This window comes from Rhinopithecus roxellana, chromosome 21, assembly GCF_007565055.1.
Source record: "Rhinopithecus roxellana isolate Shanxi Qingling chromosome 21, ASM756505v1, whole genome shotgun sequence".
Classification (NCBI taxonomy): Eukaryota; Metazoa; Chordata; class Mammalia; order Primates; family Cercopithecidae; genus Rhinopithecus; species Rhinopithecus roxellana.
In genome coordinates, this window is record NC_044569.1 from 48537859 (window position 1) to 48564121 (window position 26263).

The following is a 26263-nucleotide window of genomic DNA, read 5'->3' on the forward strand; positions in this document are numbered from 1 at the left end:
TCTTCCCACCTACTTTTCAGAGTTGAGCAGAGGCAGACAGATAGGTGCAGCATGTCTCCACTCCTGGCCGTACCTGACTAGTCCAGGGATAGACATCTAACCCAAGCCTAGCCCAAGTCTTAAGAGAATTTAGAATTGAGATGGAAAGACAGTTTTTCCATTTGGCTGGAACTTGGCTGCATAGTTGAGGGCGGTGGGAGGCCATCCTCTACTGACAGAGTGGCAGAGAAAGCCAGTTAGTAAGAAAGATGAGTAAAAGCTTTGCAGAAAGAAAGACATAAACAGTAAGGACTCTCAGGATTGCTTCTGGCTTTCCAATTCCTGGGACCAGTTCTTCCAGAAGCCTGGGTGTGTTCTTGATCTTGGATTCTATGAGACACTCCAGTCTCTTCATCACATCTTCCCCTTTCTCTGGCATATACTAAGTAAAATTGATTTTTGTTGACAACCAGAAGAGTTCTAATTAATAAATCACTGTGGCAAGAAGTGGCAACTATGAATTACTCAGTTTATTGGTTACTCAGACAAAAAGTAACAGAGGTATAAAATGCAAAGGATTGTAAAAAGCTTTATGAAATTAACAACTAGACCGCATGCATAAAATCTATTTCACTGGTGCTTCCACTTTCTTCAGTCAATGGCACTCTCTTTTAAAGCTGACTGGAACCAAGAGTTTCAGTTATACACATGTGGCTATAATCTTCGAAGCTGCTAAATTTGTTCATTCAGCAAATAGTGCTTGGGTGCCTAGGACATGCTAGACTTCGGGAAAGATGCTGCCTCTGCCTCCAGGCTACATGGAGGAATGAAGTAGCAGATAGACTGTTCAGTGCTGGGTAAGTATGAATTATCAAACCGGCCCTGGGTCTGAGCTCACAGGATGTGCACTCAATGAACCATAGGAGGAATCAAAGAGGCCATCCTGGAGGAAGTAACTGTTTTTCCTGAAGGGCCAAGAGACATCAGGCAGGCAGAACAAAGAGAATAGTATGCAGAGACATGACAGTCACAGAGAGCCTGGCATGCTCTGGGAAGGGGTGGTTAATCAACACAGGGGAATGGCAAATTACAAAGCTAGAATAGTATTCTAGATGGCTGGAATACCAAGTTCAGTCTCTCCACTTTCATTTCGGGTATAAACAAAAACCAAAACAGAGCTCTGGTTTATTTTTACAACAGTATTAGCCTGAAAAGGGGATTAATTCCAACATATCTTGGTGAGGTTGGTTTGGACATCACTTCTTCCAGGAAGCCTTCTTTGATCAGGTCTCACCTAAGACAAGGTAAGAAGGCCATTCTCCACCCCAACAGCACTCAGTCATAAAAGTGGGCACGTGGCAGTAAGATTGCCCAATTGCTTGTCTATGGCCCCCACTAGATTGTGGGCTCCTTGTTCATCACAGTATTCCCAGCCCCGTACAAAGCAGGCAGTTAGGCACTGTCAGACACCACTCAGACCTTCATTACCAGAAGACAGAATTATTTCCCCTGGCTCCTTAGGAAACACTTCCCAGTTTCCGGCCCTCAAGGCAAGGTCTACCGGTCAAGTTTAAATTTCTGTTAAAATATTTTTAAAAAGACATCTTTCTTTTCCCTTCCCTTCCTTTCCTTGCCCTCGTTTCCCTTCTTTCCCTCCCCTCCCTGCTCATTCTCTTTTCTGTTCCCCTTTTCTTTTCTTTCTTTTCTTTCGTCTTTTCTTTTTTTCTTTTCTTTCTTTCCTTTCTTTCTTTCTTTTCTTTCTTTCTTTTCTTTTTTTTTTTCTTTCTTTTCTTTCTTTCTTTCTTTTCTTTCCTTTCTTTTCTTTCTTCCCTTCCCTTCCTTTCTTTTTTTTTTGACACAGAGTCTTCCTTTGTCACCCAGGCTGGAGTGCAGTGAGTGATCTTGGCTCACTGCAACCTCTGCCTCCCAGGCAAAAGCAATCCTCCTGCCTCAGCCTCCCAAGTAGCTGGGATTACAGGCACTTGCCACCACGCCTAGCTAATTTTTGAATTTTTAGTAGAGATGAGGTTTCACCATGTTGACCAGACTGGTCTTGAACTCCTGACCTCAGGTGATCTGCCCACCTCGGCCTCACAAAGTGCTGGGATTATAGGCGTGAGTCATTGCACCCAGACTAAAAGACATATATTTCTTTCCAAATATAAAAGAGCATATCCTTTTGAAGCAGTCTGATTTGTCAGAATTATCTGGAAAGCTCCCCACTGTAGTGAGCCAGACAGCACCTTCCATTCTGTGACTATGTACCCCAGGCCTGGATCCCCCAACACAGGGCCACAATCTGAAATAGCATCACTGCCACTGCCTTGTTCAACAATCACCACTTTAGAATAGAAGCATCTTCAGAGCTCACATTATAAGCTCCAAGAGAACAGGACAATGTCATTCACTTATACATCCCGGGCTGTGCCTGATACAGTGGCTCAGCCAGAAAAAAAAAACACTTAGTAATTATTTATTAACTAGAGTGGTAGAGCTCTGTTTGTTGCAGGATGCCTGCAATTTCTGCACTCTGAAGTGTTACTTATTTCTACAAAGGAAATCAGCCAGGCACACCCCTGCCAAAAGCAACACACCGATTGTTACAATAGAATTCCTTTCCTCTCATCCTTCCATCCCTCAATTTTCTAAACTTCTTGGAACATTTTAAGAATAATCTGCTTTCCCATTTGCTTGATTTAGAGCTATAATGAGGTGGTAAGGAACTGGGGTGGTTGGTAACTGTTGCTGCCTATTACAGGCATCTATGCACAGTACTGTTTTAGTTAAACAAATGAGCTCAGATGTTCTGGCAGCAGGCAACTAACAAATCATCATTTGCAGTAAATAAAAGTAAAATGGTACTGTAAAAATGTGCCAGTGTTTCCAAGAATATTACGATTAGAAACGAAATGTTGTTTCTGAAGGCAGATTTGGGCAGTAAAAACACGTAAAAGGGGGCAGAAAGGCAGTGTCAAATATTCATACTAATTCAGACTAAATAAGTATCACACAGTATACTTCAAGCTTAATGCATACATAAATTCCATACCTCCAGGTCAGTTTGAAAACTGTCAGTAGTGGGAAATTAGGGATAAATACTTAAAACTAGTAATCTCTTAGTCAAAGTAGCTAAACAAACTAAACTCTCAACAACCATACTGATCCAATGACCAGGTGTGACTCTCCCTGATGCAATCCATATATTAGAGGCCTTCTTCTCAGAGGATGGCCACACTATCACTTTGCCAGCAACATAAACAGATGGGAGTCACAAAACTGGAATCTTGGTTTTATTTTGTTTTTTACTGATACAGAATAATTGTAAATATTTGTGGGATACATGTGGTATTTTGATGCACGTATACAGTGTGTAATGATCAAGTCAGAGTAATTGGGACATCCATCATCTCAAACATTTACCATTTCTTTGTGTCAGTTTTGCTGGTGACATCACAATGAACAATTACTAAGGGATTGGAGACCTGCGCCCAAGAATCAATCAATCAACCTCTCTCTCTCTCTCTCTCTCTCTCTCTCTCTCTCTCTCTCTCTCTCTCTCTCTCTCTCTCTCTCACACACACACACACACACACACACACACACACAAAATCTGAAACACAGTTAAGAACCTTCATTGGGCTACCCGGAAGATAATTCGGTAAGGAAGTGATTACGAAAATTTTCACAACTAGACTGGGTACTAAAAAATACAAAAAAATTAGCTGGGCGTGGTGGCGGGTGCCTGTAGTCCCAACTATTTCAGAGGCTGAGGCAGGAGAATGGCGTGAACCCAGAAGGCGGAGCTTGGAGTGAGCCGAGATCGCACCACTGCACTCTAGCCTGGGCAACAGAGGGAGAGTCTGTCTCAAAAACAACAACAACCACCACCACCACAACAACAGCAACAACAACAAAGACCAATCAGTTTCCTTCCACAGTTTTTCTAAAATTTTCTTGTCAAAAACCTTGATGCAGTGAGTCACTCTTAAGAAGTGCACTTCACCAGCAACAGAAAAGAACTCTGGAGGGGTACGGGTTTTAAAGCTGCCACAAGAGAGTTGCCCATTTGGAGGATTTACTGTACCATGTGTATTGGTAGAAAATAAAACATAAGTTTTAGTCAAGTCACCAGGCTCTAAAACTGGTTCTTGTTCTACTCAGACTTCGGATTCCTGGAATTTTACTTTAAACTCCTTGCATGCCTCAGTTTTCTTATCTATAAAAATAAGGTTTATAATGACCCTGTCCCCTGGAAGAGATTTTCATGGGATTTAATTGCACCAATATATTTGAAAGTGTTTTGAAAGACATTTAGGCCGGGTGCGGTGGCTCAAGCCTGTAATCCCAGCACTTTGGGAGGCTGAGGCGGGCGGATCACGAGGTCAGGAGATCGAGACCATCCTGGCTAACATGGTGAAACCCCGTCTTTACTAAAAAAATACAAAAAACTAGCCGGGCGAGGTGGCGGGCGCCTGTAGTCCCAGCTACTCGGGAGGCTGAGGCAGGAGAATGGCGTAAACCCGGGAGGCGGAGCTTGCAGTGAGCTGAGATGCGGCCACTGCACTCCAGCCTGGGCGACAGAGCGAGACTCCGTCTCAAAAAAAAAAAAAAAAGACATTTAAAGGGTTAAACAAATGTGAAGCATTATTTTAATGTATTAGCTATGGGGAAATCACTACATTTTGGAATCAATAATAGCTATCATTTTTAAAAAGTTTTGTTAATTGACATAATTATATTTATAGAGTACCATATGATATTTTGATGTATTATACATTGTATAATGAATAAATCAGGGCAATCAGCATATCCATCACCTCAAATACTTGTTATTTCTTTGTGGTGAGAACATTCAAAATTATTTTAGCCATTTTGAAATGTAAAGTACATTATGGTTAATTCTAGTCACCTTACTGTATAATAGAACACCAGAACTTATCCCTCTTATCTAATGTAACTTTGTACCTGTTGACCTCTCTGCCTCTCCCTGCCTGTCCTACTCAGCCTTCAGTGCCACTGTTCTACTGTTTACCTCTATGGATCAACAAGTTTTCACAGATGAGTGACATCATGTCCTATTTGTCTTTATGCTTGACTTATTTCACTTAATGTCTTGTGGGTTCATCCAGGTGCCGCAAAGGGCAGGATTTCATTTATTTTTATGCCTGAATAGTATTCCATTGTGTATATGTACCTCATTTTAAAAAATTCATCCATTGATGGATACTTATGTTGATTCCATATCTTGGCCATTGTAAATAGTGCTGCAGTAAACATGGGGGTGCAGATATCTCTTTGACATACTGATTTTGTTTCTTTTGGATATAGAAGTTGAGTATCCCTAATCCAAAAATCTGAAATCCAGAATGCTCCAAAATCCAAAACTTTTTGAGCACTGACATGATGCTTAGAGAATAATACTCATTGCACTATTTTGGATTTTGGGTTTTTGGATTAGGGATGCTCAGCTATAATGCAAATATTTCAAAATCGGGGGAAAAAAAATCTGAAGTCAGAAATGCTCCTGGTACCAAGCATTTTGGGTGAGGGATGCTCAATGTTTATACCCAGTAGTCGGATTATTGGATTATATGGTAGTTCTATTTTTAATTTGTTGGAAAACCTCCCTACTGTTGTCCTTAATGGCTGTATTAATTTACTTTCCTAGTGCCTTGGTCTGTTTTGTGTTGCTATAAAGGAATACCTGAGGCTGGATAATTTCTAAAGAAAAGAGGTTTATTTGGCTCACACTTCTGCAGGCTGGTAGCAGCATCTGCATCTGATGAGGGTCTCAGGCTGCTTCTGCTCATGGCAGAAGGTGAAGGGGAGCTGGTGTGTACAAAGAACATATGATGAGAAAGGGAACAATGGGGTGAGGAGATGCCAGGCTCTTTTTCACAACCAGTACTAATGGGAACTAATAGAGTGAGAAGTGATTCACTTCTGAGGGAGGGTATCAATCTGTTCATAAGGGATCTGCCCCCATAACCCAGACACCTGCCATTAGGCCCCATCTCTAACATTGGGGATCAGATTTCAATATGAGGTTTATAGGGATCAAACATCCAAATTATAGCACCTACCAACATTGTATAAGAGTTTCCCTTTCTCTGCATCCTTGCCAACGTTTGTAATTTTTTGTCTTTTTATTAATAGCCATTCTAACTGGGTGATGTGATATCTCATTGTGGTTTTGATTTGCTTTTCCCTGGTGATTAGTGGTGATGAGCATATTTTTCATATACCTGTTGCCATTTGTATGTCTTTTTTTTTTTTTTTTTTGATACAGAATTTTGCTCTTGTTGCCCAGGCTGGAGTATAATGACATGATCTTGGCTCACCGCAACCTCTGCCTCCTGGGTTCAAGCGATTCTCCTGCCTCAGCCTCCCCAGTAGCTGGGATTACAGGCATGTGCCACCATGCCTGGCTAATTTTGTATTTTTAGTAGAGATGGGATTTCTCCATGTTGGTCAGGCAGGTCTCAAACTCCCGACCTCAGGTGATCCTCCTGCCTCAGCCTCCCAGAGTGCTGGGATTACAGGTGTGAGCCACTGCACCCGGCCTTGTATGTCTTCTTTTGAGGGGTGTCTATTTAGGTATTTTGTTCATTTTTAAATTGGATTTTTTTTTTTTTCTGTTGAGTTCCTTATGTATCTGGGATGAGTCCCTTGTCAGATGCATAGTTTGCAAATATTTTCTCCTTTTCTTTGGATTGTCTATTCACTTTGTTGTTTCCTTTGCTGTGCAGAAGCTTTTTAGTTTGATATAACCCTATTTGTCTATTTTTGCTTTTGTTCTCTGTGCTTTTGAGGTCTTGTCCAACAAGTCCTTGCCCAGACCAATGTCCTTCAGCATTTCACCTAAGTGTTCTTCAAGTAGTTTCATAGTTTCAGGTTGTACATTTAAGTCTGTATTTTAAGTTGATTTTTGTAAGTGGTTAGAGATAGGGGTCTAGTTTCATTTTTCTGCATGTGAATATTCAGTTTACTCAGTACCATTTGTTGAAGAGATTGTTCTTTCCCCAATGTGTGTTCTTGATGCCTTTGTCAAAAATCGTGTATGGATTTATTTCTGGGTTCTTTATTCTGTTGAACTATTGAAAAAAGAAATAAGGTAATACATTTTCAGTAGCTATTAAAAAAACACCTAGCAATAAATTTAACTGAGGAGGTAAAGATCTCTGCAATGTAAACTATAAGATATTGATGAAAAAAATTGAAGAAGACATAAATAAATGCAAAGAATATCCCTTGTTATGTATCAGAAGAATAAATATTGTTAAAATGTCTATGCTATCTAAAGTGATCTATAGATTCAATGCAATCCCTATCAAAATACCAGTGATATTTTTCACAGAAATAGAAAAAAAATTCTAAAATTTCTGTGGCAACACAGAAGACCCAGAAGAGCCGAAGCAATCTTGAGCAAAAAGAGCAAATCTGGAGACATTATGTTACCTGATTTCAAAATATACTACAAAGCAATAGTAAGCATAACAGCATGGTACTGGCATAAAAACAAACACAGACAAATGGAACAGAGTCTATCATTTATTGAGGATTTACTTTGTGCCAGGCACTGTTCTAAGCACTTTATCGATACTGTATAATTTAATCATAATAACCTTATGAAGGTACTCTTACTATTTGTGTTTTATATATGAGGAAATTAAGACATAAAGATTTAACAAACCAGCCCAAGGTCAACTATCTAGTAAATAGTTGAACAGGAGTTGGAATGCACTTAAAAAAATTGTGGTGAAATATACACGATGTAAAATGATTTTAACCATTTTAAAGTGTGTAGTTCTCTGGCATTAAGTATATTCACATTGTTGTGCAACCATTAACACCATCCATCTCTAAAACTTTTTAATCTTGGCAAACTTAAACTCTATACTGACTAAACACTAATTCCCTATTTTCCCATCCCCAGCCCCTGGCAACCACCTTTTTGGTTTTTCTCTGCGAGTTTAACTCCCCTAGGAGCCTCATATAAGAGGAATTATACAATATTTATCTTTTTGTGGCTGGCTTATTTCACTTAGCATAATGTCTTCAAGGTTCATTCATGTTGTAGCATATATTGAAATTCCGTGTTTTATTTATTTATTTTTATTATTATTATTTTCTTTTGAGATGGAGTTTCACTCTTGTTGCTTAGGCTGGAGTGCAATGGCACCATCTTGGCTCACCGCAACCTCTGCCTCCCACATTTAAGAGATTCTCCTGCCTCAGCCTCCCGAGTAGCTGGAATTATGGGCATGCACCACCATGCCCGGCTAATTTTGTATTTTTAGTAGAGATGGGGTTTCTCCATGTTGGTCAGGCTGGTCTTGAACTCCTGACCTCAGGTGATCTGCCCGCCTTGGCCTCCCAAAGTGCTGGGATTACAGGCACGAGCCACCGCGCCTGGCAAGATTCCCTATTTCTTAAGGCTAAGTAATATTCCATTGTGTGTATGTACGTTTCATTTATCCATCTATCTGTTGGTAGACATGTGGGTTACTTCTACCTCTTGGCTACTGTTAATGGAGCTGCTGTGAACATGAGTGTACAACTATCTCTTCAAGACCCTGCTTTTACTTCTTTTGGGTATCTACCCGGAAGTAGAACTGCTGAATCGTATGGTAATTTTATGTTTAATTTTTTGAGGAACTGCCATATTTTTTGCCATAGTGGCTGCATCATTTTACGTACCATCAGTGTACAAGGGTCCTAATTTCTCTGCATCCTTGCTAACACTTGTTACTTTCTGTTTTTTTTCCTTCATCCTTCCCTCCCTCCCTCCCTCCTTCCCTCCTCTTCCTCCTTCCTCTTCTTCCTCCTCTTTTTTCTTTTTTTTTTTTTTTGTTTTTGAGATGGAGTCGGACTCTGTCTCCCAGGTTGGAGTACAGTGGGACGATCTTGGGTCGCTGCAAACTCCACCTCCTGGGTTCAAGCGATTCTCCTGCCGCAGCCTCCCGAGTAACTGGGATCACAGGTGTGTACCACCATGCCCGGCTAATTTTTGTGTTTTTAGTAGAGATGGGTTTCACCATATTGGCCAGGCTGGTCTCGAACTCCTGACCTCAAGTGATCTGCCCTCCTCAGCCTCCCAAAGTGCTGGGATTACAGGTGTGAGCCCACCTCACCTGGCCTTTTTTTTTTTTTTTTTTAAATAAAAGCCATCCCAATGGGTATGTAGTGTTATCCCACTCTGCTTTTAGTGTTTCACTAATGACTAGTGATGTTGAGCATGTTTTCATGTACTTATTGGCCATTTCTATATCCTCTTTGGAAAATGGCTATTTAAGTCATTGGTTCATTTTAAAATTGGATTGTTTGGTTTTTGTTGTTGTTGAGTTGTAGGAGTTTTAAAAGTATATTCTGGATATCAGTCTCTTATCAGATATGTGATTTACAAATATTTGTTTTCCATTCTGTGGGTTGACTTTCACTCTGTAGATAGTATCCTTTGACGCACAGAAGTTTTTAATTTTGGTAAAGTCCAGCATGTCTGTTTTTTTCTGTTGATACCTGTGCTTTTTGGTGTCACATCCAAGAAATCGTTGTCAAATGCAATCTCAAGAAACATATTTTCTTCTAAGCTTTATTTCTGTCTCTGTCTGTGCCTCTTTTCTCTGTGTCAGTTTGAGTCTGTCTCTGTATCTGTTTCTGTTTGTATCTTTGTATCTTTTTTCTACATATTTATAAACCACCAAAACATATATGTATCATCTCTCTTTTCTTGCCTTATTTCTTCATTTTCCTTTTTTTTGTAGAACTTTTTGAAAGTATTGCAGAAATCATGACACTGCATGTATTTCCCAAAAATAATATCATCTTTCTAAACTATAATTAGTACTGCCTTTAGAATCGGGCACACAGGGCCCCTGCCTTGTGCTCTCTACTTTGGAGTGCCTTTCTTGAATTTTGCTAAGTCTCCCCGCTGCCTCAATGCCTAAAAGGCAGGGTGCCCCAAGCTCTTCTCTTTAGGAGTCTCATATTTAGAATTACAGTAAATTTCCTAATTATATTGAAAATTGAAGCGTAACTTTTTTTTTTTGCTGATCTTATTGTTCACTACTGTGTACCATATTTTTCTTCTAAATTATTTTTCTTATCTTTATATATTTCTTTAACTGATTAGTATGTACATATTTAGTATTATAGTCATTAATTACCTTTATTCTTCTGTCTTTCCAGTACTGAGTTGAAACTCTTGGAGGAAGCAACCATTTCAGTCTGCAGGTCATTAGGTAAGTGGGGAAAATGTGTGTATATGTGTGTGGGGCATTGTTTTCAAATTTGGTTTTAGATTTTGATAGTATATGAATTGAATTAATGAAGTAATTATTCTTCTTTGATAGCAGTAGTAATAATTTTTTCTATTCATGGCATTCACAGATGCTGCTAGAAGGTACCCTTCAGTCAATAGCAATATGACACATACTTGACTATATCTGCAGTAGTGGCAATGGACTCTGCTAAACCATAGACAGTCTTTCGGCTTATTCTTTTTGTGAATTTTGAAATACTGAAAATAATGTGATTTACCAACTGCTGTTATTGACTATGTTCACCAGAATAATTATTACTTATTAAAATCTATTAGGAATATATATTAGAAAGTTTCTATAACAAATTGATATTATGGCAAAGAGCATGGAATCCAGAATCACTTTATGATTTTAATTTCAGCTGTGAGACTTATTAGCTGAGCTTTAATTTCCTCATATAAGTTGAGGATAAGGACAACTATTTACAGGATTCTTATAAGGAAAAATTAGGTAATATGAAATATTCAGTACAATGTGTGGCGTGTAGTCATTGCAAACCAGTTATATCAGCAAATGTTACCTTTTTCAGGTCTTGTTTTTCAAATGCTTAACTTTCAAGTTCATAGCAATTGGAAGAAATTGTATATATTTTTAAAATGCAGGCAGTTATACTTAGATTGCATTGGTGCATTGAAAATTAAAGATAATGTGTCTGTAAAATACCTAGTGTACAGGAGTATAATAAGTGAGAACAATATCTGTTTTAAAATCAAGCTATATAGGCCAGACACTGTGGCTCACGCCTACAATCCCAGCATTTTGGGAGGCTGATGTGGGTGGATCATGAAGTCAGGAGTTCAAGACCAGCTTGGCCAAGATGGTGAAACCCTGTCTGTACTGAAAGTCCAAAAATTAGCCAGGCATGGTGGCAGGCGCCTGTAATCCCAGCTACTCAGGAGGCTGAGGCAGAGAATTGTTTGAACCCAGGAGGCAGAGGTTGCAGTGAGCCAAGAGGGTGCCGCTGCACTCCAGCGTGGGAGACAGAGCAAGACTCTGTCTCAAAAAAAATTAAAAAAAAAAAAAAAAAAAAAAAAAAAAAAAATCAAGCTATATGGATAACTCCCATATAAACTATTTTGCTAAAAACAGTTTTTGATGATTTTTTTTTTTTTTTTTAAAAGAGAGAGAGTCTTACTTTGCTGCCCAGGCTGGAGTGCACTGGTGCCATTGTGGCTCACTGCAGCCTTGATCTTCTGGGCTTCAGTGATCCTTCTACCTCAGCCTCCTGAGAAGCTGGGGTACAGGTGCATGGCACCACACCTGCCTAATGATTTTATTTTATTTTTGTAGAGATGGGGGTCTCCTGTGTTGCCGAGGCTAGTCTTAGGCTCCTGGCTGCAAGCCATCCTCCTACCTTGGACCCCCAAAGTGTTGGGATATTACAGGCGTCAGCCACTGTGCCTGGGCCCAAATATTTTTGTTTTTAAGAACAAACTATGTTGATAATGAAAAAGGTGTTATTGTAGTAGTTGCCTTGCCTTACAACCATAGCTTAGGGAATTTTTTGCTTAATAGAGCTGGCTTTCAAAAGCCATGTTGCAATTCAGTGCTGAAAATTAAGCAGTTTGATGTAACAATATTAGTGTAGTTACTGTGATAATGACTTTTAAGGTGACTTTGGGTTTTTATAAAAATTAAAAAATTAAAAGATGAAAAAACAGAAAAATATAACAAAATAAAGCAATAAGAAAACAAATAAAGAAAAAAATTACATTAAGAAAACCGAAAATAACTGGGAGTGGTGGCTCATGCCTATAATACTGGTAACTTAGGAGGCTGAGGCAGGAGGGTTGCTTGAGGTCAGAGTTCAAGACCAGCTTAGGCAACATAATAAGATTCTATCTCTACACACAAAAAAATTGAAAAAACTTAGCCAGGCATGGTGGCACGTGCCTGTAGTCTCAGCTGCTTGGGAGACTGAGGCAGGAGGATTGATTGAGCCCAGGAATTTGAGGCTGTAGGGAACTGTGATGGTGCCACTGGACTCCAGTCTGGACAATAGAGCAAGACTCCAAATCTAGGGGCAAAAAAAAGCAAGTAATATTTACTCATTGTATGTAATGTGGAAAGCATACTAAAATGTAAACAAAGTAGTAATTGCTCATAATTTGAAAACCCTGACATAGGCATTGTTGATGTTTTTGTATTTTTTCTTCTACTTATGCAATGGATATAAATTTATATATATATCATCCACCGTACAGACACACACACTCACACACACACACATTTTAATCTGTGTTTTTCCTTTGACATTGTATCAGGAATGTGTTCGTGTTTAAAAATACTTTTGGGAACAGCAAAAAAAGATATACATTTATTGCCCCAAATTCCAGTAAACATGATGATGGTTCGGCTAAAATAAAAATCATCTCATATTAAGCAGTACATATGTAATCGCTGCTAATCTTTAGTGACAGTTTCATATAAATGGTATTATTTATATTTGTTTTTTTTTTGTTTTGTTTTTTCTTTTCTTTTCTTTTTTTTTTTTTTTTTTGAGACGGAGTCTCGCTCTGTCGCCCAGGCTGGAGTGCAGTGGCCAGATCTCAGCTCACTGCAAGCTCCGCCTCCCGGGTTTACGCCATTCTCCTGCCTCAGCCTCCCGAGTAGCTGGGACTACAGGCGCCCGCCACCTCGCCCGGCTAGTTTTTTTGTATTTTTTAGTAGAGACGGGGTTTCACCACGTTAGCCAGGATGGTCTCGATCTCCTGACCTCGTGATCCGCCCGTCTCGGCCTCCCAAAGTGCTGGGATTACAGGCTTGAGCCACCGCGCCCGGCCATATAAATGGTATTATTTATATTTCGTTTACACTCAGCAGCATGTCAGGAACCTCTTCACATCAATAAGTATAAATGCATATCAACTTTAAGGGCTTTGTGAGTATGCTTAGTTTCCTTTTTGAAAAAAAATTTTTTTTAAGTGCTCGTCTACTGTCAACAATTTTCCTTCTCTTTTTTCTTTTTTTGGTCTGAAAATGTTCTATTTTTTTCTTTGCTTTTGAAGCATATGTTTTGCTGGATATAGAATTTTAGATAGACATTAATTTATTTTCCGTACTTTAAAGGTGTCATTTCGTTATTTTTAGCTTTTCTTGTTTTTGTTGTGAAGAAAGCAGTCAACCTTATTGTTGCTTCTTTGAAAATAATGGAATTTTTAACTTCTGGCTGCTTTTAAGTTTTTCTTGTTATCTTTTGGTTTTCAGTAGCCTTAGAGTAAGGTGCTGAGGAGAAGTTTCCTTTGTTTTTTTGTCGCCTGAGGTTTGTAGAGATTCTTAAATCTGTGGGTTGGTGTCTTTTATCAGTATTGGAAAATTCTTAGCCATTATCTGTTTATATATAAAATTTTTGTTCTATTCTGTCTCTCCTCTCCTCCTGGGACACTTGTTATACTTGTGTTCAATGCTTTTGTTTCCATTGTGTCCCATATACTTGTTAGGCCTTTTTTTCTTTTGTAGTTTACATTATTTTTGTCTCTGACCTTCAATGAGATATTTTCTGTTAATTCGTCTTTAGTTTCTAATCTTTTCCTTTTTTTTTTTTTTTTTTAATTTTTATTTTGAGACAGTGTTTCACTCTGTTTCCCAGGCTAGAGTGCAGTGGCACTATCACTGCTCAGTGCAACCTCAACTTCCTGGGCCCAAGAGATCCTTCCACTTCAACCTCCTGAGTAGCTGGGACTACAGGCATATGTCACTATGCCTGGATAATTTTTAACTTTTCTGTAGAGGTGGGATCTTGCCATGTTGTCTTGAGCTTCTGGGCTCAAATGATCCTCCCTGCTAGGCCCCCACAAAGTGCTGGGATTACAAGTGTGAGCTACTGTCCCTGGTACTCATCTTTTCTTCTGGTATGTCCCATTTGCTGTTAAAACTATCTACTGAGATTTTTAAAACAAGCTTTTAATTTTAGAATAGCTGTAGACTTATGGAAACATTTCAAAGCTAGTATAGAGCGTTCCTGTATAGTCTTCACCTATTTCCCCTATTTTAACATCTTACTTTAGTATGGTACATTTGTTTCAACTAAGGAATCAACATTGGTACAGATATACCCCAGAGATATTGTGGGTCAGTTCCAGACCACTGAGATAAAGCCAGTATTGCAATAAAGTAAGTTGCATGAATTTTTTGGTTTCCCCTGTGCTTATAAATGTTATGTTTACATTATACCATGGTCTATCAAATGTGCAATAACATGTGTTAAATGTACATATCTTAATCGTATAACTGTATCACAAAAAAATGCTAACACATCATCTGAGCCTTTAATGAGTCATAATCTTCTTGCTCGTGACAACATGACATCCAAGATCACTGATTCGACCAGGTGCGGTGGCTCACTCCTGTAATCCCAGCACTTTGGGAGGCTGAGGTGGGCATATCACCCGAGGTCAGGAGTTCAAGACCAGCCTGGCCAACATCGTGAAACTCCATCTCTACAAAAATAGAAAAATTGACTGGGCATGATGGCAGGTGCCTTTCATCTCAGCTACTCGGGAGGCTGAGGCAGGAGAATCGCAGTGAGTCGAGATCGCAGCATTGCATTCCAGCCTGGGTGACAGATGAGACTCTGACACACACACACAAAAAGATCACTGATTAGAGATCACTATACAGATATAACAATAAAATGCTTGAAATATTGCAAGAATTGGCTGGGCATGGTGGCTTGTAATCCTGGCACTTTGGGAGGCCAAGGCGGGAGGATTGCTTGAGTCCAGGAATTTGAGACCAGTCTGGGCAACATAGCAAGACCCTGTCTCTACAGAAAACTAAAAGAAAATTAGCCAGACATGGTGACTCCTGAGTAGCAACTCAGGAGGCTGAGATGGGAAGATCTCTTGAGCCTGGGAGGTTGAGGCTGCAGTGAGCTGTGATCACACTACTGCATTCAGCCTAGGTGACAGAGTAAGACCCGTTTCAAAAAAAAAGAAAAAAGTAAGTAAATAAACATGAAGACATTTTGCAAGAACTACCAAAATGTGATGCAGAGACATGAAGTGAGCATGTGTTGTTGGAAAAATGGCGCTGATAGACTTGCTCACTGCAAGGTTGCCACAAACCTTCAATTTGTAAAAAATGCAGTATCTTTGAAGCACAATAAAGCAAAGCATGATAAAATGAGGTTATGTTAATTCTATTAACTAAACTGCACACTTCATTCAGTCTTTCACTTGCTTTCTCCTAATGTGCCTTCACTGTTCCAGGATCCCACCTAGGGTGCCACATGACTTCTGATCGTCATGTATTTCTCTGGTCTGCAACAGTCTCTCAAATTTTCCACATTTTTGATGCCTTTTGACGATTTTGGGGAGTATTAGTAGGGTATTTTCCAAAACATTTCTCAATTTGAGTTGTCTGATGACTTTCTCATACTTAAACTGGGGTTATAGGTTTGTGGAAGGAAGACCATGGAGATGAAGTGCTGTTCTGAACACACTGTCTCAAGGGGACATGCTGTTAATATGACTTATCACTGATGGTGTTGACATTGATCACTTGGCTGAGGTACTGTTTATCAAATTTCTTCCGTGTAAAGTTGTTTCTTTCTCTCCTGATTCCTTCATTTTCAAAGGGTAGTTTTTCTAGATATCGAATTCTTGGTTAACATTTTTTTCTCTTTCAGCACTTTGAACATATTATTCTACTATCTTCTGGTCTCTATTTTTTCAGATAAGTCTGACATTAATTGTATTGTTGTTCCCCTGAAAATGTTGAGAAATTTTTTCCTGCTGCTTGTAAGATGTTCTCTTTGCCATTTAAAAGAGTTTTTTGGCCAGGCGTGGTGGCTCACACCTGTAATTACAGCTCTTTGGGAGGCCACAGCAGGAAGATTGCTTGAGGCCAGGAGTTAGATGCCAGTCTGGGCAACATAGCAAGACCTTGTCTCTACAAAAATAAAAATAAAAATAAAAATTAGCCTGGCATGGTAGCTTGCATCTCTTAGATGTGTAGATTAATGTTTTTCATCAGTTTTGGGAAATATGTTGCCTTTTTTTCTTTTTTTTTTTTCTTTTTTTAAGGAATAGGGTCTCACCCTCTTATCCAGGCTGGTCTTGAACTGCTGGCCCCAAGCATGCCTCCCACCTCAGCCTCCCAAAGCATTGGCCATTATTTTTGTTAGGCTTTTAATGCTTAGCTTTATTACCTTTTTCCTGAATGTACACATGAGGTTTTCTGGATCAGATTTCTTTTTTTTTTTTTTTTGAGACAGAGTTTTGCTCTTGTTGCCCAGGCTGGAGTGCAATAGTGTGATCTCCACTCACTACAACCTCCACCTCCTGGGTTCAAGCGATTCTCCTCCCTCAGCCTCCAAGTAGCTGGGATTACAGGCATGCACCACCACACTCAGCTAATTTTGTATTTTTAGTAGAGATGAAGTTTCACCATGTCAGTCAGGCTGGTCTTGAACTCCTGACCTCAGGTGATCCACCCGCCTTGGCCTTCAAAGTGCTGGGATTACAGGCTTGAGCCACCACACCCAGCCCAGATTTCATATTAAATACTTCACAGTAAATAAGACATCCATTGGTCCTTCTTTGTCCTAGTTCTTACCCACTAGGATGATGCTGTGAGAGCCAGGTCAGTTGTTTTATATGATAGTCAGACTCCTTGTAGGTGAGGGATGAGGCAAAAACATTTGCCAGCTTATAAAGGGTAAAGAAGCAGCTGTACCGTCCTCTCCTGAAAGAGTCTGCTCTTTCAGAGCAGAAGAGTCTGCCTTTGGCATATAAATACAACTTTTTCAGGAGCCAGGTATCCTCACTTCTTGTTTTGGCATTTTTTTTTTTTTTTTTTTTTTTTTTTTTTTTTTTTTTGAGACGGAGTCGTGCTCTGTCGCCCGGGCTGGAGTGCAGTGGCCCGCGAATCTCAGCTCACGCAGCTCCGCCTCCCGGGTCACGCCATTCTCCTGCCTCAGCCTCCCGAGTAAGTGCTGGGACTACAGGCTGACCGCCAGGTCGCCCGGCTAGTTTTTTGTTATTTTTTAGTTAGAGACGGTGTTTCACCATGTTAGCCAGGATGGTCTTGATCTCCTGACCTCGTGATCCACCCGTCTCGGCCTCCAACAGTGCTGCGGATTACAGGCTTGAGCCACCGCGCCCGGCCTGTTTTGGCATTTTAACCTAGGGATATCTCCAAGTTCTGTGGCCTCATTTGTCCTTTTTTTTTTTTTTTTGCTTTTTGTTCATGAGACTTTTTCCTTTAACTCTTGGCAATAAATATTTCTTATTATGCTTTTTCTCTGTATCGTTTTTCCTATAATTTGATGAGGTGTTTTGATTGGTGTATTAAGATCTTTTTCAGTTCAGAAGTTTGTTTTTCTTTTTTCTTTTTTTCATTATGGCTCTGATTTTGTGTTTTAGTTTCTTCTCCTTACCTCTTGATCACCCGTAATGTTCACGTTGGATCTCTGTTCTTTACTTTCTGTATCTTTTTGTCTCTGTTCTTTTCTCATATTTCCTCCTTTGTATGATTGATTTCAACGTTTTGTACACTGCCAGTTCTCCTCTTTTACTATTGTAGTGTATGTTTTAGCTGTTATTGCATTTTTAGCTTATTTCTTAATCATTTCTAGTCTTTTGTAGATAGGCTGCTCTCTTCTTTTTTTTTTTTTTTTTTTTTTTTTTGTTGAAATGGAATCTTGCTCTGTCGCCCAGGCTGGAGTGCAGTAGCATGATCTTGGCTCACTGCAACCTTTGCCCCCCTGGGTTCAAGCCATTCTCCACCTCAGCCTCCCAAGTAATTGGGATTACAAGCATGCACCACCATGCCTAGCTAATTTTTGTATTTTTAGTAGAGATGGGGTTTTACCATATTGGCCAGGCTAGTCTTGAACTTCTGACCTCAAGTGATCTTCCTGCCTCGACCTCCCAAACTGCTGGGATTATGGGTGTGGCTCACTGCACCCAGCCGTTTTTCTTTTCTTTTCTTTTCTTTTTTTTTGAGACATGGTCTTGCTCTGTCGCTCATGCTGGAGTGCAGTGGTATGATCATGGCTTACTGTAGCTTCAACCTCCTGGGCTCAAAGCAGTCCTCCTGCCTGGCCTCCTGGGTAGCTGGGACCATAGGCATGCACAACCACACCTGGCTAATTTTTGTATTTTGTGTAGAGATGGGGTTTTGTGATGTTGCCTAGGCTGGTCTTGAACTTCTGCCCAAAAGCATTCCTCTCACCTTGGCCTCTCCAAGTGCTGGGATGCAGGTGTGTGCTGCTGTGCTTGGCTTGCTCTCTTTTCATTACACGTGTTTCCCCCAATGGATTTCTGTTCTTTTTTAAAAAATAGATGGTTAATTTTCCTATTGTCCATTGTTGATTGCTATGTATTAAAATTCTTTTGGCAATTTTGATTTAGCTTTTCTTCTGAGGTTTCACTGTAATTCATTTCTTATCCTCTGGTTGCTGTTGTTGTTATTTTCTCGTTTTCATTAAACTAACATATTTATGGAGCACCTACTATATTACAGGAATTATCCCATAAGCTTGGGCTGTGACTGCAAAAAACACTGACCCAGGTCTCTGACCTCATGGATCTATTTATTTCATTGAGGAGCCAGATAATAAATAAGTATATCTAGTTTATATAATGGTGGCTGTTCAGAAAAATAAAGCAGAGTAAGGGGATGGGGTATAACCCATGAAGGTGCATTGTTTGGTCCCAGAGAAGCTGTGTTTATTTCCTCTGTTGCTTGCGTAGATCCTATAGATGCTTGTTGAATCTGCTGTTATTTTAGTTTGAGAGCAAACTGATATATTTCCCAACCTAATTTATAGAGCCCGAGAAGGTTTTATTTGTCCAAGTCTTCTTAGTTTAAATGGGACCTTCATTACCCTCACTTCTTGGATTTGGGGTATGAGGGAATTCTGAAGTTCCCAGGTTGATCATCTGCATCAGTGTCTTTCTACCTCTCCCTCCACCATATGCTGCTGTGTTGTCTAAGCCCAATATGTATCTCTAAATAAGGATTCTTAAAAAAAAAGTACCACTATCTTACGAAAAAAACAACTTTTAATATCACAAAATATTCAGTGTTCAAATTTGTAATTGTCTCATTTTGTTTGAACTGGGGGCCGAATAAGTTCACACATTATTTTTGGTTATATCTTTACATTTATTTTCATAGCAAGTTTCCCTTTTCATCTGTCTTTTTCTTCTTTTCCCTCTCTCAGTGTATTTATTGAAGAAATTGAATGGTGGAGTTTCCCACAATGTAGATTTTGTTTGTTGTATCCCTGTGTGGGGTCGTCTTGTCCTCTCTCCTCTGTATTTTCTCTACATTGGTTGTTGGATTTTAGAGCTCATGAGTCTTTCAGTGAGATCTTAGAAAAGTTTGTTTCAGGGGCTTCGCAAATTTAATCTCTCATCTCAAACAGAAATCCTGTCTACAATACCCTTATCTGAATGTTACCCAAACTTTGCCTGAATTCTTGTAGAGATGGGGGCATTCCCTTCTTTACACGAGCATCACTAGTTAACAGACTGCTACAAGTTCAAGCTCTAGCATCAGGCAAGTTAGCTCTTTATTAAGCACTGTTGTTATCTTAATTTTACAGATGAGGAAACTGAGGCAGGGGCCAGTTTGGTAAGTTGCCAAGTGTTCTACAGCTGGTCAGTGGTGGAACTGAGATTTGAACTTTGTCAGATTCTGTAATCTAGTCCCATTACACTTTTCTGCTTTCCGGTTGAACCTCCTGTGTTGTTACTCTGGTTCCCGAAGCTCATTCAGCTTCAACATAGCATTTTATTTGCACCAATTAACTGTGATCATGTAAAATTTCTTTTCTTCTACCATTGAGATATTTTGGAATCTTGAATCTACCATGGAGTATTGTTTAAAATCATTGAGTGTATTTAATTTTATTAACTTACTGCCCTAATCTTCATCTTATCCAAAAGAGTATCATGGAAACTTTTTAACTGTCTTGGTAGGTAAGCTCCATGAAGACAGGGAGTTCTCTTTACAAGTATCTCCTTAGTATCTGAAACAGTGTGGGCACATATGAGTAGCTCAATAAATACATGCTGATTGAATGAATGAATGAAGAAGGTACACAGCTCTTTAATTATATCAATCAAGTAGTCTGGTTACTCTTTCCAAAAACACAATGTTTTGTTTTTTTAAATAGCTAATCATTTATACATTCAACAATTACAAGGCCATTCCAGCAATAAAGGGGGCTGTTGAATGAACAAAGATTTCAGTGTTGGGATTCTGAGTGATGATTGTAGTCATGTTACCCTCAGCTTAGTTTGTTTCAGCATTTTGTTTGGATTTGCAATAGCTAGATAAAGTCCCACAGAGATGCACTTGCAAACCTTAACTGTTTTTTTTTTTTCTTAAAAAGTTTATTCTGAGGTCTCTGGGTATTCTTTCATTAACACTAAAACTTGAAAGAGGAATAGGACATTTTTGTTTCAAAGTGAAACTCTTAACATTATCTACTATCTTATCACATATCTATTCTTGATTGTGAAGGCTGGACAAAAACTGCTGATTGATAACAAATGTTGACCTTGCTACTCACAGTGGTATTCTTCAGCTAGCAGCAGCAGCAGTGGATGTCACCTGGGAGCGGTAGAGATGGAGAATCTCAGTGCACATTTCACACATGTGGAGTCCATTTGCATTTTAATAAGAATGCCTTGTGATTTAAATGCACATTAAACTTTGAGAAGTACTGTCAACTTCAGTTAGGAGTATGGTGGACCTGAGATTCTGAACTTCCACCAAGCTCTCAGATAATGCTGTTGTGGCCAGTCCATGAGCCACACTTGGAATAGCAAAGTGCTTGTCATTTTATCACAGAAAGTTAGGCAGTCACTTGGATTGACTCTCAAGTCATGACAAGAATACATATGCAGCAGGGAGTGAGCCTGGCAGTTATTAAGCACAATGCAGGTATGCTGTAATGCTGTACTTACTCCTATGTATAATATTTTAAAATATATATGTATGGGCCTGAATTTTAAAAAATATTCTGGAAAACTTCATTTTTTCAAATCTTGACACATTTCAATAAGTTCAAATATGCCAGCCTGGGCAACATAGGGCCATCCCATCTCTACAAAAAATACAATTAGCTGAGCATGGTGGTGCATGCCTGTAGCACTAACTACTTGGGAGGCTGAGGCAGAAGGATCACTTGAACCCAGGAGCTCAAGGTTGCAGAGAGCTGTGATTGCACCACTGCTGTCCAGCCTGGGTGTAGATCAAGACCCTGTTTCTACATTTGAAAAAAAGAAGTTCAAATATATGCAAAAGTCCCAGATCTTCGTAAGAATGAACTTTCCTGGTTCCCCAAGCCAGTGTGTTTGAGTGTTTGCATTTCCAGTTTTCAAACTAGTTAAAAATACACTTCAGAAGAGAAACAATTATCCAGGACTCTGGAATCTCACATTTTGAAAACCATTGGTCAAGGAAGAAGACTATGTTTGCTACTAACATATTGTTGACTTTAAGCCCAGCACTTAGCCTTTCTGAGCCTGTCTCTTCATCAGTCAAATGAAAGGTTCTACAAAATAATCTCTCCCTTCTGATGAATTCTTAGCTTCCATGCTTCTGTGACTTGCTGTGCAGCCTAGTAGAGCTTTATAGTTTCATTAAGTCCAATTTCTTGATTATAGAGGTTGCTTCACCTAGCAGTTTAAAGTCAAAGATTTGAGCCAGTTGATAAGGATGTTTCCTTGAGCAAGTAGCAACCTCCAGGTGAGGATCTATGAAATGGAAGCAATACTAGTGCTTTTCCTGGAGGGTTGGTGTGAGGATTAAATGAGTTAATGCATGTAAAGCACCTACTCTATGTTGTTCATCGTATGTTAGCTGTTGTTTCTTTTGCAGATGAGAAAACTGAGGTTGGAGAAGTAAAGTGATTTGTCTGAGGTTCAGTATTCAGTTAACTATAGACCTGGATCTAGAAACTAAATCTGATTACTGATACAGTTGCTGAAGTGCCCATCATTTCAAGTTAAAAACAAATTCTTTAAAGTTTTGTCTGGTCAAATAGCTCCCCCTCTAGCCACACCGCTTTGTTGATATGTTTTCTTAATTTTTCATTCAAATGATTTGTGATCTGGACGGTGTTTTAGATTTAATAAACTTTCATAGTTTATTATTGATTTGCTCCAGACGACCACCAGAGTAAATGCCAGAGAATAGGCAAGTAGGCAAAGTAAAAGAAAACTTTATTTACAACCCAATGTGAAGGAGGGGCGAGGTTCACCGGTCTCCGGCGGTGGAGGCCGACAAAGTCGCTCCGGCGTTCTCAGGCGAGGTTCCTAGGTCCGCACACGAGCAGGGGCCAAGGAAGTTCGCGCCGCGCGCCCGCCGGGAGCGGCTTTTATGTCCTGGTCCCGGGAGTGGGAGGGCAGTGGGCAGGACATAGGCGGGTCGGGGGCGGGGCGGTAGGTGCGGCTAGGTAGGTTTCAGTTTTCTTCGTCAGAGGTCAGACTGCACCTGCGCAGTCGACCTGTGCCTTTCCCGGGCACAGGAAAGTTAACAATGAAGAACCCGGAAATGTGCCATTTTAGTCCCTTTGTTCTTTTTGTTCCCTCCCTTCCTCCAGACAGTCCAACTTTTTATTGATTATAGTGATGGGGGCGTCGTTGTCTGTCTAGCTGCTTCCTGCTGTTAGGGGGTGTTGTTATAAGGGCCTATGGTTGGCACCTGGACATAGGGATGTAGGAGCATCTGGTTGAAGGTGACACGGGTGATCTCTTGAACTTTGGCTCAGAGAAATTTGATTAAAACAGGAGCGAAACATAAGACATGACAGAGGATTAGTACGGGAATTAGGAATGGGAGCATCTGCTGTATTATGGGCAGCAGCCATACTGGTGGTCCGGGGGGTGAAGGGGGTATTGTAGGTTTTTAATTCTGCTTTAATCCTGTTTAGGGTTTGGATGTTAATGTCTACTAGGCCTGACTCGTGATTGTATGGCTAAGGTTAAATTTTGTAGGACTTGTATGTTTTGAGGAAGGGATTTTTGCTGGACAAGTGTTCTTTTTATGAGGAGAGTAGCCATGGGATATGAACTAAGAATTGTGTAGCCTGTGTAGAGTCCACCTTTGACTCCATCTGCCCATCGGGGGTCCCATGGGTCTTTGATATTTAATTGGTATTGAAAGGGGGTTCGTTGATTCGCAACGGTGAAGAGGGCAGTGGGTTTCTCCTGTCTCAAGGTTGCATAATGGATCTTACAATAAATATAAGGGCATCCTAGGTTCTTTTGTTTCCAGTAAGTCTTACAATTGTAATGTGTCTGATCATGCAGGAAGCAGAGAGCCTTAGCTCCGGCCGCACTGCAACACGATAGGGTGAAATTTATAGTAAGGTGGGGTTGGCAGCCTGAAGGGGGGCAGTCAGCAGTGCCTTGTAGCTGTGAGTGCTGTTTATTTTTGCGTGACCAAGTTTCAACTATAGAGAATCTCCATATGAAAGTTGGGTTAGTAATAGAGATTGAAATACAAGAGAAAGATAGTAATATAAGTATGAGATAAGACTTCATTTTCAGTGTAATCACAGAGTACACCTTGCCACTGAAGATGTTCTATAAAGGTAAGCGGGAAATCCACCGTGATGGGCTATTATCTGGAGGCAAGTAGGGATCTGGGGTAAAATATTGGAATTCTGTTATGTTTATATAGAGTATGGCGAGAAATCGGGATAAGCTCAAAAGGTCAGGGAACGTGTGGTGGTTGAGGGAGTTTGGTGAATTTGAGGTGGGTAGGGGTAAGTCTAGTAGATGTCCACTGATTGTCTTCGGTGGGGGCCTTTTTAAATTGTGATATATGGACCCAGTGCGTTTGTCCTAGAAGTTTGGCTGCTGTGTATGTGGATAGGAGGACAGTATAGGGGCCTTTCCACCTAGGCTGAAGATCTTTGGCTTGGATATCTTTTAAGTATACTTGGTCTCCTGGGCTGAGAGAGAGATGTGGGCTATAGGTGTCTGTTGGAGGGGGGTGTGCTAGTTCTGCATGTTGTCTCAGGAGTTGTCTCAAGAGGGTGAGGTATGGGAGATAAGTTGCCAACGGGGAAGAAAGGGTGGGTAACTGCTGGAGGGTGAGGGGCTGGCCGTAAACTAATTCAAACGGACTGAGGCCTGTTGGACTCCGTGGGGCTGCTCGCAGCCGGGTTAGGGCCAGGGGAAGGAGAGTTACCCACGATTGTCGAGTCTCGAGTGAGAGTTTGGTGAGTTGTTGCTTGATGAGCCCATTGCCTTCTCTACTTTACCGGAGGACTGAGGTCTATAAGGGATGTGAAGTTTCCAGGTAATGTGTAGAAGGGTCGCCACTTGCTGGACTACTTTGGAGATGAATGCTGGGCCGTTGTCAGACTGAAGAGTGAGCGGGAGGCCAAACCTAGGAATAATGTGTTCAGTGAGTATGGAGGCAACTATATTGGCAGTTTCTCCTGTAGTAGGATAGGCTTCTATCCATCCTGAAAAAGTATCAACGAGAGTTAAGAGATATTTGAATTTTTTATGCCTTGGCATGTGGGTAAAGTCAATTTGCCAATCTTCGCCTGATTGGTGCCCTCTGAGTTGATGGCTCGGATGGGGGTTGCGCAGTGCACCTTGAGGGTTTGACTTGAGGCATGTGGAGCACTGTCGGTTGATTATAATTAGGTGTTTCATGAGTGTGGGGCAGTGAATGAGGGGGCTTAGGAGGTTATATAAAGCTTTGGGTCCTATGTGTAGGGAATTATGTATGTCTTTTAGAATGGTGTGGAGTTGAGTTTCAGGAATAACTAATTTATTATTGAGGTAAATCCAGTTGTCTGTGGCCAGTTTGGCTGCTTGAATCTTGTAATAGTTTGGTCTTTTCCTCTTGGGTATAAGTAGGGGTATATTGAGGAGAGAGAAAACAAATAGAGGGAAGCGTGGGAGTGGAGAATCTGGCTGCCGACTTGGCAGTGGTGTCAGCAAAGTTATTGCCAGCCGCCACCGAGTTAGATGGAGTCTGATGACCTTTACAGTGTATGATGGCTGCTCTGGAAGGCACTGATAAAGCATCTAGCAGTTTGAATATCTGTTTTTTGTTGACTATAGGGGTACCACTGGTGGTTAGGAAACCTCTCTCTTTCCAGATGACAGAGTGGGTGTGTGCAATCAAGAAGGCATACTTGGAGTCTGTGTATATGTTTACCGTTTTTCCTCTGGATAGGAGGAGAGCCCTAGTTAGTGCGATGAGTTCTGCCTGCTGTGATGTTGTTCCTTGTGGTAAAGGCTTAGCTTCTAGGACAGCAGAAGATGTAACTACCACGTATCCTGCCTGTCTTTCCTAGATAATTTATAAAAGAACTGCCATCTACAAATAGGGTTAACTGTGAGCCTTCTAAGGGCTGGTCATGTAAATGTAAGTGACTAGGTGGTTGGGCCTCTAAAAGTTCTGGACAGGAGTGTTCAGTACGAGGTTGCTTGAGAGGGTCAGGAAGTAGGGTTGCTGGATTCAGAGAGGAACAGACTCCTAGGGCAATGGTGGAGTCTTCTATGAATAAGAGGTGAAAGAGTTGGAGTCTGGATGGGGTTAGATGGCTAATACTTATGTGGGCAATAAGATCTTGAAGGCGGTGAGTAGAGAAGACTGTTAGGTTACCACCCCTAATGAGTTTCTTTGCTTCTTGGGTTAGGCAGGCTGCTGCTGCTAGGGCCCGAAGACAGGGCTGCCACCCTTGTACGGTGCGGTCTAATTGTTTAGATAGATATGCCACGGGGCGGTAGGTGGCGCCTATAGATTGGGCTAAAAGATCCACTGCAACCTTTTGTCTTTCATCTGTGAAAAGCTGGAATGGGCGTTGGAAGTCTGGGAGTGAGAGAGTAGGATGTGAGAGAAGGCAGTTTTTCAGGTGAGTGAAATGTTTAAAGATTAACTTTGGGTTAGACAAAGGTCCTCGGGGAGTCTCCTTGACAGCTGCATATAGAGGCTTAGCCAAGATTCCGAAATTAGGAATCCAGTGTCTG

The 26263-nt window shown here is 40.5% G+C and overlaps 1 protein-coding gene across 3 annotated transcripts in view; it reads left to right on the forward strand.

Annotated features, from left to right (window-relative positions):
* The window catches only part of DYM (dymeclin), a 427792-nt gene that overhangs the window by 54688 nt on the left and 346841 nt on the right, over positions 1–26263 (forward strand). For all 3 annotated transcript variants that reach the window (XM_030925872.1, XM_030925870.1, XM_030925871.1), the window contains one exon: positions 10168–10220. In XM_030925872.1, the coding sequence (XP_030781732.1) occupies positions 10168–10220 (53 nt within the window). The remainder of the gene's footprint in view (positions 1–10167; positions 10221–26263) is intronic.